Below are 10,938 nucleotides of genomic sequence, written 5' to 3' on the forward strand. Positions count from 1 at the left end.
ATTATCATCCTTTTTTATACATATATATACCCATAAGTTTTAAAAATAGTACATTAAGACCTTGATAAGGGAGATTTATGTAATAAAGATAAAAACCCTATACTGTAAATATAACTCGAAAAAATATAAGGAAATGTCATTTAAGTTTTACTCAATTTATTTTGGAAACACGATTAATTTTCTGAACTTGATAAAAAAAAAGGGAGTATAAATTTTATTAGGTTATATTTTTACAATGGCTGCATGCATGATAGGGGTCATTCAGGGAATGAATGCTACGGTGAGAAAGGTGGAGACAATGGTTTATTGGAAAGGACTTAATAAGATATTAAACATTTCACTCAGCATTGTTCTACTTGTTAGCAAAAAAAAAATGACATTGCTGCCAACCCTGGGTTGCTACAACCTCTGCCCATCCCTCAAACCATTTGGCAGCATATCACCATGGCCCTCATAGAAGACTTATCAAACTCAGGGTAAACAGGTAATCCATATACAGCAAGGAATGTAGCTCTATCTTTTCTTGATAATGCATTCAAGTTACATGGATTTCCTGAAACTATAACCAGAGACAGGGATTCAATTTTTGTGAGTCAGTTCTAACAGGAATTTATGGCTTTGTACAACGGGTGCAAGTTCAATTCTCTACAAGCACCCTCAAAGAGATGGGCAAACAAAGGTCGTGAATAGGTCGAACCTATCTGATATTGAATCACCTCATAAATGGGTGAAATGGCTTCCTCTAGCGGAATGGGGTATAACACCACATATCACACGGCTATCAAGACTACTCCTTATGAAATCATGTACTTACCTAGGGAATCTAATATTGAATTGGTGGATAGAAACCTCATTAAAAGAGAAGTGATGCTAAAGGTAATTAAGTTTCATTTGAAGAGAGCACAGGAGAGAATTGTTGATAGGCACAGATCGAATAGGAGAAAAAACCAATTTAATTGTGTGACTTCTTATCTACACTGTGAAACAATAAAAAAAATATCTATATCTCTATACACAATGTTAAAAAGGCACAAAAAATAGTATGTTACATGTGGGTTTATATTATCAGTTATTACCACCATTGATGTACTAGAACTCCATAACTTCTAAGTGAAGTAAACAGATTCAGGCATTGAGAAAAGGTCTTGTTATATTTTGCACTTCTCTGACCAGGGCAGCATCTCTGCCACCTATTGTAATGGCACTCAAGGAAGAGCTCGTCAATCAAGCAGATAGCCCCAGTCTGAATCAACCTTGGGATGAGATGAAACTCAGTCCCTTCCACATCCATCTTCACCACCACGAAATCTCTTTTTGTAACAGCACTCTTGAGCCACTCTGCAAAATCAAAACCCTGAATTTTATCCATGTCACCCATATGGCTAGAAGAGGTTTGCACAGGGTTGATCCTCCCCATGGCTCTCCCTTTCACCGTGACTTGCTTGCTAGGGTCTCTGGTGATCTCAAAGAACAATGTCTCATTCCTCACCCAAGCTGCATAGGGCAACAATGTTACTCCTCTCTTTTCCCTATACTCTTCATGAAATGATTTATCAGCCTCAATTGCATAAATCTCAAAGGTTCTATCCTGCTTTGGATATTGTTTCCTAAACCAACTTCCTATGCTAGAACCATAACTCCTAGCTCCTACATCAACATAAACATACCTATTCTTAAAGGTTATGTCAACAAAAGAAGTTAAGTACTTTAAGTTCTTCACATTTTTCTTTAATATAATCCAAGGTTTCAATGGCTCTACCTCAATCAATGCCTCTGCATTTTTAACTATTTCACGTTTATACCCAGGAACAGAGCACTTATTCACGAAATTACCACTGTCCATTTCGAAATTAGAGTTTTCCTTTTTCTTCTTCAACAAGATTTCAAGAACCGGAGAGGAATCAACACCGTTGATTTTTCGAGTTCTGATCAATTCACAACATTTAAACAATTCAAGGAAAGAATCGAAGCTGTAAGCGTCTCTCACTTCCGCGTGCACCGCCACGAAGCCGCCGGGACGGAGCGTGCGGCAGATCTCCGCGGCAAACTCTGCCGGGCGCGGGGAACGTTCCAATCCGCCGTTGCCGGAGAACTCAAAGTCAAATGAGTCAGCTGAGAACGGATGCTGGCGGCCGTCACCGTGGAGGATCAGCGGCGGCGTCGGTTTCTTGAAGATTCCTACAGAGTCGACGACGCCGACCTCTTTCAGCGCGAGGACTTCCTCGCCGGCAGGCGTGTCGATGCAGAGGGCGCGGGAGTTCGGGGAGAGGGAGCCGTCGGCAATGAGGTCCTGGAAAATGGCGGCGTAATGCTCGACCGAACGGCGCCAGTTCCTGCCGGTAAACGGATCTCCAGCGTGGGAGGAGTGGGAGGGGGAGGAGAAACTGAGGTTTTCGGAGAAGAAGCAGAAATCGGCGGATTCGCAGGACCCGCCACGAACGGTGACGCTGATGGCGAATCGTGCGGCGAAGATGAGGACGGCGAAGGAGAATAGACGAACCAGAACATTCCACAAGGAGCCGTGTTTCGCTGCGGGTGGCTCCATGGATCCGTTCGGTGTAACCTCAGGGAAGAAGAAGGAAAGAGTACTGTGAAAGAAAGGGTGTAGGGTTTGAAAATTGAGTCTGGTTTGAAGGGTAAAACGGGAAACACTCTTGTTTCATTTGGCGCGCGCGGGTGTATGGAAACGTCGAAATAACCGTTGAGACCGAAGGTTATGGTTGTTTTTACTTTTAATCATTCCTAATAATATATGTGATATTATTAAATAATAAATTAAAAATTTATCTCATGTTTTAGATCTCAAATTTAATCGTTTTTATACCGTCAACTACTTCTCTTCATATCCTCCCTCCCCACCACTCCTTTGTTTTTAACTCTTTCAATTAAATATTAAAACTTATTTATAAACTAACGCGTCTCTCTTTTACTCTCTAAACCTTCTCTTTCTTCTAAACTAACTCATCTCACTTCCATTGACGCACTTTTATCTAGTACGTTTTTTCCTTTCAATTTTTTATTCAATAAATAAAATTCTACTTTTTTTCTTTAATAGTTTTGTTATAAGTTTGATTAAATTGTTGTCAACACAATAATAACAATATTATCATCTTACAAAGTTATAAAGACATACATAAATAAATAAAAAGTAAATAAAAATATTGTATTTTCATCTTCTACTTTATAATTGAAGATGTTTGATAGGATAAAAGTGAAGATGAACCGGAGAAAAAGATACAATTGTGCAATGCTCTTCAGCAAGTCTCACTTTGTAATGTTTAGTTTTAAATTTAAAAAAATTTGAATTTAAAAATAATGTCATCTATAAAATTAAAGCTATATTTTTAAAATAATAAATAAAATATAAATATAAGAATAAAATTATAATAAAATAAAATGGGAGGATAATTCGTTTACATATAAGTATAGATAACAAAACTGCCACTATTTAATTTAATTATAAATTACACTTCTACGTTTATTTTATAATTTAATTTAGTTCTTTTACTTTACAAAAATAATTTAATATTTATCTTTAAATTTGATTTTATTAATTTAAAATTAACGTTATTAATATGTTTAACATAATAAAATATCAAAATATAATACTTACGTTACGAGTTTGGAAGTACTATTACGCGTGTAATAAATAAGTGTATTCAATAGAGTGGTCATTTGATTACTGTGATAATATTGGAAAATTATAAATTATTTTTGATAGATCATTGATTTGTTAGCATTTCCTTAAATAAGTATATTCAACTCTGAAAACTTAATTTTTTTTAAGATTAATACAACATTTTTAATTATTTATTTATAAAAAAAATAATTATTAGAACTCAAATAAAAAAAAATGAGCTTTGTAATGTGATTAAAAAAATTGTTCAGACAAGATCTCAATAAGAAAATTAATTAATTTAATTAATAAGAATCAAAACTAAACTGAATATGTAATGTGATTTGTATCATTTTCACCAAAATGTTCTTTTATAAATCATATTACTTTTATGATATTTAAGCCCTACATTTATTTTGATGTCAAACTTTTTAGATTTTAAAATAAAAGTAGAATAATTTTCTCATAACTTTCAAAATGATCAATAATAAATATTCTTCAATAATCCACAACAATATCTGTATAATAGTTTAAAGTTGCATAATCATATTTTCAAATTAACTATAAATAATATTATAAACGTATTACCCTATAATTTGAATAAAAATATATATACATAAAAAAAGAACAACAAGAATTTGAGGTGAATTGGGCCTTCGACAGTTATGGGCCTTAGGCATTGGTTTTTTTCTGCAACTACCAAATTACTAGAAAATTACAAAATTGCAGTTTACGACACATAACCCACCATGCCGATCTTCATCACATAAATCATCCCCAAAGTCATTTCACCAAAAATTAGGGCACAAACCTTTTTATGTTACATCTATCCAAGACTCATAAATGGGTTATTATAAATTGTTATTATCTACTAATAATTACGTATGGATTTATATCGGTGGATAAATTAGGATTTACAAACGGATTCTATCTATAGATTATTAATCGTAAGTAAAATCAAATTATTTATGAATTTTTTTCATATGTAACAATGAAGTATTTGATGACAAAAATTTGTAAGTAAGATCCATATGTAATTTAGGTGGTTAGGATGAGAAATTATTACCTACATATTCTACCTGAAACATTACCTATGAATATTAATATTATTATTATTTTAATTCCTATTCTTCATATTTATAATATTAATATCAATGTTATTTATATAGATATTATTATTATAAATATTATTATTAATATGATTATTAATATTAATATTATTAATATTGTTATTAATATTATTAAAATTGTTATTAATTTTTCTATCAATAATGTTATTATTGTTATTAATATTATACATGTACATTACCTATTAATTTTGCATATTCATAAGTAATTACCTGAATTTTCAATAAATAACTCCTATAAATATTAATATTATTATTATTTTCATTCATCATCTTTTTAACATCATTAATAATAATATTATTAATTATTAGAATTGTTATTAGTATTACCATATTAATATTATTATTGTTATTAATATTATTATTAATATTATTATTAGTATTATTAAAACTATTATTCAAATAATTAATAGTATTGGTAATATTATTAATGGTATTATTATTAATATTAATATTGTTATTATTATTAGTATTGTTATTATTATTAATATTATTAATAGTGTTAGAAATATTAATATTAATATATTAATTTTAATTATTAATAATGATATTAATATTACTATTAATAATATTAATATTATTATTATTATTAATAATATTATTAATAATATTAATATTATATTATTATTATTATTATTAGTTTTATTAATAGTATTATTGGTATTATTATTAGCCAACTGTGAAACTTACCCTAAATTTAGTTAAAATACTCAAACATATAATAGTCCCTCTTCTATCTTTATCATAGCAAAAAAAAAAAAAAGATAAATGATCCTTAATATAAGTTTTTTACAATTTTAATAATAATAAAATTCTATATGTCCCCGTTAAAGACATGAATATCTGTGTTGCTATTAATAAGGAGAAGAGAATTTAAGAAATAATATTTAATAATTACTATTTTTCATTTATTTGACTCTTCATTTTCAATATCATTATCCAATGATGTTTGTTCAAATTTACAATAAAAGAGTGTTGGTAATGATGGTGCAATTAATTGATTTAATAATGATTAGTAAAAAAATGGAAGATTAATTAATATATCAATAACATCAGATGAATTAATTTTTTGATTTTGTCTAAAGTGTCTATATCATACAGAAAGGAGTAATAATATATATATATATAGACTGTAAAAAAACATGAAATTCTTATCTGATAAAAACATGAAAATATAAAAAGTCTCGATGATATTTTTTATTTATTTTTTACATCTCATTTATTTATATTATTGAAGAATTGATAACTTGCACGACATTAAAAAGCTGAGCCTCGTATGAACACTGTTCTTTCCCAACACTTTGCTCTCACCCCACTTGGGTACGATGACAGCTATTTGTTTTAAAATGAAAAAAAAAGGAAAAAACAATTAAGTTGATGTTCACTAGCTACCTTACCCACTAAGTAATTAATTCTCAGCTCCCTATCTTTGACTAACTATTGCCCTAATCAAATCACACATGCTTCTCCAATCAGCTAAACTATCATCATCAACACATTTACTTCTCATATATATATATATATATAACAAGTTATACACTGCTATTTTTTGTGTTCACATTTTTTATTATTTTAATATATAATAAATAATATTCAAGAGATGGATAAAAAAAATTGTTATAATGTAAACAATTTTTGTCAGTGAGATTGGTAGGGACCAAAAATGTCCTCCTCACTAAGATTATATGATAATTAACAAGAGATAGCAAACAAAATATAATACCTAGCTCCCACAAAAGTCACGAGACTCTTAAAATAATGATAAAGAAAACTTTTATAAACACCTATACAACAATATGAAATGAAAAATATAACACAGTAAAAAAATATTCAGTGTATATACCAATCCTGTGTAGGTAAATATACAACAAACAAAATAAAAAAATAGATAAAATTTACATGCAAAATTTCTCAAGTATTTTCGTGCTGTCTTTTAAGTTAGAATTAAAATTTCAGATGAAACTCTAAGTCTAACTTAAAAGCAGAAATAATAAGAGTGCATGTAAAAGTTTTAAATAAATGGAATGAAGATCTTAGTTATTGGTCAAGTAAAATCCTAAGCCAATCCCTTCCAAAAAAAATCCAAGTCTATTCGTTTAACATAGCAAAGAGTCAAGAAACGAGTCATCTGGCTCCTCCTTGGCTCTAGAGGTGAACACATTGTCAGATTGTTGGTTCATGTAAGACCCCATTAATGGATTTCCAAACCCTGAGAATCCAAAACTTCCTGAGCCCTGCTGCATATTGGAGTTGAAGTGTTGTGTCCTTTCTGGTGCTGCTGGTCTGAGATTCTGATGAGAATTGATGTATATAGAAGTGGCTGCACTAGTGGTGCTGTTTGTGGTAGTGTTTATAGGCACTGATCTTCCGATTGAGTTGCTGCCACTGCCACGTGCTGCAGGCACGTCATGGTTGTGCTTTCCCTCATAGGTTGTGATCACTGCTCTTAGGTCATGTGAGGCTCTCTCTACGTGCTTCCTCACTGGACATCCTGGGAATGTGCACTTGTAGTAACTCCTGCACCAGTCACAGATTAAGCACAAAGAAGTAAGAAACACACATTCTGGGAATATTGTTTAGACATCAAGTGGTACTGAAGATTTTATTCCCATGCACACGTGAGAGAAACGATGGTTGCCAAATTTGACTAAAGATAAGGGCAAAGCAAACTAGTGTGCACATACTTTAGCATATTCCAACAAAGAATCACTGGTGCTAACGTGCCTAATCCATCATATATGTAGCAGATATTTTGATACTCATGCATTTGTGATGTGTGTATGCCACCTTTGAATAGTCAAGGACTGTAAACTCTACTAGTATAAATATACTTACTGAATATTTCTTATATTATTTCCTTTATCAAACCATATTATTACTTTTCCATATCTTATTTAATATTTCTTATATCTTATATTCTTTTCTTTCTTATCAGATAATATCTCTTATTGTATTACTACGCTTTCTTCTTCTTTTTCTTCTCACGTGATAACTTTTGTTGTTTACACAAAATATTATTCTATTTCTAGTAGCACTAGTTGAGAACTCTATGATGATATTCTCCATATACTAACTATTCTTAATAAAGTTTAAAGTATAACAACTTTCGTGAAGTTGGACAATTATTTTTATCATATATAAGAAAGAGATGAAAAAGAGCTTTTTACCTTGGGTTTGGATTTCCCTTGACTACTTTTTGGCCATATTTCCTCCATCTGTATCCATCATCTAGAATATCGATGTCACTGGTTGTCTGAACCACGACTCTGGGTTCTCTCACTGTTCTACTTCCAACAGCTGATATACCCTCATTTTCACCTTCTATTCTCCTGGAGTTATTGATAAAAAAAAATACAGCTTATTGGAGGGACAAGAACACATTAATGAAGAGAATTATATTAAAAAAATAATCAAAAAAATCACCATCTTTTGGCATCAGGTTCGTTATTATCAAACTCATCTCCTCCTGATTTGCTCTGACCAAAGTCATCATCTTCCATTGATATTGATGAGTTTTCTGGAGTTGCAACCGAATCCATTTGATGAGGGGCTTGTGTTATTTCATTGTTGACACCATTTGAATGAGAAATTGCAAGTGATGAGGCAGACAATGAGTTCCTCTTGGTAGCCTGAGGCTTGGGATGATTATGACTACCTTTGTAAACAATCTCAGTAATTTGTCCATCTAAGGATCTCTCAACCTTTTTCTTTGTTGGACAATTGGGGTATGTGCACTTGTAGTAGCTTCTTGGATTTTCACTTCCTTTCACTTGCTTTTGCCCATATTTCCTCCAATTGTACCCATCATCTGATCTTCTGCTTAAGGTCTGAACTTGTGGCTGGTAATTGTTATAATCTGATTGGAAACCAGCACTGTTGCGGTTATTCTCAGAGTTAAAACCCTGCATCGCAGAAGAGGTTTCAGTTTTCACCATATTCATACTCATTCTCGAAGAAAAACCATCTTGTTTAACAGTTTCCGGGAAACTCCAACCCTGTTGATAAACAAAAAAACAATTCAATGAATTAATTCAACTTATTATAAAGGATAGAATTTTTTCATATAAAAGTTTGTGCATTGAAATTGGTTACACACGCTTTGAACTATGCCGGTTGAAGATTGAAATCCAGTTGAAGATGCAAGAGGAATCTGTGTTTGTGTTTGGAAGGAGAAACTTGAGAAGCTTTTGTCTTCTTCTTTTACATGGTGCTGGCTTTCCCCATAACTGCTCTTCCAATTGAAGCCGTGACCAGTAGCAAATGATTCAGTGGTTGGAGATGCCAAAACCTGAATTCACAACACAACAACACATGCACATACCCATTAACCCAACAACAAACGATGTTATCATGTTCGATATTCACAACAGACAAGCCACACGAGACGATAAAAAAAGGATTATTTTTTTTGTTGGTATAAAAAAAAAGGGTAAAGCACTGTGAAAAAAAAAAACAATACTAAAGATTTAAACAATAAACAATATAGCATGATTCCACATCTTTTCACGAACTATTGAAAAACTAATAGTCATAACATAACTTCCAACTTGTGAGTCCATATCAGGATGATATTTTACTTTCTTAACAGTTTCCAACCAGCCTAATGATAACTCTCATAAGAAAAAAAAGTTTCAGTATATATTATTTTCCATTAATTTGTACTACCCTTTGTTGAAGGACATATTGTGTAAGGAACCACAAAACAAAAGAATGAGAGGAAGGTTGACTTACGTTAGAAGAGTGAAGGAGAACTGGAGAGTCAAGAAGTTCAGCAAGGCTTAACCCATGAGGGATGTTAAAGTAAGAAGGAGAAATAGGAGAAATGGGTGGAAGAGGATGATTTTGAGGGTGAAAAAAAGGGAGAGATGGAGGTGGTGTGGACTTGAATTTCGGCACACCAGAAGAACCTGTTTGATCCGACACCTCTTGAGGTCTTTCGGAGCCTCGTAGGTTGTGGTCGGTGGGAGAAGAGAGAAGGTCAGAGAAAGAAGTGGTCATGAATATGGACCTGAGATAAAAAAAAAATCTGAGGCTAAGTCGGCTGAAGAAGAGGAAGAGGCTGTAAGAGATAAGAGAGATGAAAAATATAAGGGTTTTGGGTTAATAACATGAAAGGAATAGTGAGATAGGAAGAAAAGAGTTACGTGTTGGATGTCCAAAGATTAATTGAGAAGGGATTTCTGGGAAGGTATCCCAAGAAAGAAAGTGTGTGAATATTTTAATTTTAATTTTTATTAATACTATTTGAAGAAAAAAAAATAGTATAAAGTTTTTTATGTGGTCAAAGGTTGTGGGTTTGACCAGTTGGCGGCTGAAGAGAAGAGATAGTATTGTAATGTGTTGTGTTTGGTTTTGTGCAATCTTGCGTCTCTTGGTCATCAACATGCATTTTGAAATTTAATGAAGCTGTGTTGAGGATATTTTGTCTTTTGTGTAACATGGCATTTTTGGTGTTAATGGAAACAAGGTATCTTCCAAGACTTTTGGTGGTGATGTTGATGGACTACATCTTCCATGTTTATTACAATATATATTATGACAATTACTAGTTGTTTTTAGATTGAATTTAATAATAATATTATCAAGTCTAAAATAGTCTTTAAAATGTTATAAAATTAAACATAACAAATAGTTATTGTTATTATAGTTATATAGATATATAGTATTTAATATTGAAGAGAAAGTGTATAATCAAGTTGTTTAAATCTAAGATATATCAACTTAATTGCATAATGTGTAAAAATAAAATAAAAACTCAGAAATTAAATTGAATTAAGATTAGAGTAATCTTATAACTCGAATGATGTATAATAGAAAATGAACTGTCCGTTAATAAAAACAAAATAGCATTATAATAAATATTTAGTATACCATAAATATATTAAAAAATGTTTAAATATTATATATATATATATATTAATTAATAACATTTTATAAATATGTTATTTTATAATATAACGTTTAAAACTAATGTTACGATCGATGAATAAAAAGAAAGAAAGTTTATTACATCAATAATATAATATTTTAAAATATAAAATAAAATAAAGGTATAAAAGTGTACATGGCAATAAATAGTTATTATACTAATAAAAATATTATAAAATAAAAATACATTTAATTCTATAAATATTTTTAAGTTTGTAATTAATTAATTAATGTATCTAATTAGGTAAATTAAATTATTATTAACTT

At 31.0% G+C, this 10,938-nt stretch overlaps 2 protein-coding genes across 2 annotated transcripts; both read right to left on the reverse strand.

The window, feature by feature from the left end:
• Nucleotides 1-988: 988 nt before the first annotated feature.
• Nucleotides 989-2,694, reverse strand: LOC137833093 (uncharacterized). Its single transcript, XM_068641465.1, has one exon. The coding sequence runs from the start codon at nucleotides 2,543-2,545 to the stop codon at nucleotides 1,073-1,075; it is 1,473 nt and encodes a 490-aa protein (XP_068497566.1). The 5' UTR covers nucleotides 2,546-2,694; the 3' UTR covers nucleotides 989-1,072.
• Nucleotides 2,695-6,499: 3,805 nt separating this feature from the next.
• Nucleotides 6,500-9,938, reverse strand: LOC137831532 (probable WRKY transcription factor 26). The gene is made up of 5 exons (XM_068639245.1): nucleotides 9,475-9,938; nucleotides 8,840-9,031; nucleotides 8,167-8,738; nucleotides 7,911-8,072; nucleotides 6,500-7,260 (listed from the first exon to the last, which is right to left on the reverse strand). Exons 1-5 carry the CDS (start codon nucleotides 9,739-9,741, stop codon nucleotides 6,840-6,842), a joined length of 1,614 nt encoding a protein of 537 aa, XP_068495346.1. The 5' UTR covers nucleotides 9,742-9,938; the 3' UTR covers nucleotides 6,500-6,839.
• Between the last annotated feature and the right edge of the window lie 1,000 nt (nucleotides 9,939-10,938).

Source organism: Phaseolus vulgaris, chromosome 6 (assembly GCF_000499845.2).
Source record: "Phaseolus vulgaris cultivar G19833 chromosome 6, P. vulgaris v2.0, whole genome shotgun sequence".
NCBI lineage: Eukaryota > Viridiplantae > Streptophyta > Magnoliopsida > Fabales > Fabaceae > Phaseolus > Phaseolus vulgaris.

What these genes read in the sequence shown, in the direction of transcription:
- LOC137833093 (XM_068641465.1), bottom strand. Translation starts at nt 2,545, where the DNA reads ATGGAGCCACCCGCAGCGAAACACGGCTCCTTGTGGAATGTTCTGGTT.
- LOC137831532 (XM_068639245.1), bottom strand. Translation starts at nt 9,741, where the DNA reads ATGACCACTTCTTTCTCTGACCTTCTCTCTTCTCCCACCGACCACAAC. An exon ending in CAACCGGCATAGTTCAAAGC is followed by an intron (nt 8,739 to 8,839) that starts GTGTGTAACCAA and finishes GTTTATCAACAG; the next exon opens with GGTTGGAGTTTCCCGGAAAC. An exon ending in AAGGGAAATCCAAACCCAAG is followed by an intron (nt 7,261 to 7,910) that starts GTAAAAAGCTCT and finishes TGACTGGTGCAG; the next exon opens with GAGTTACTACAAGTGCACAT.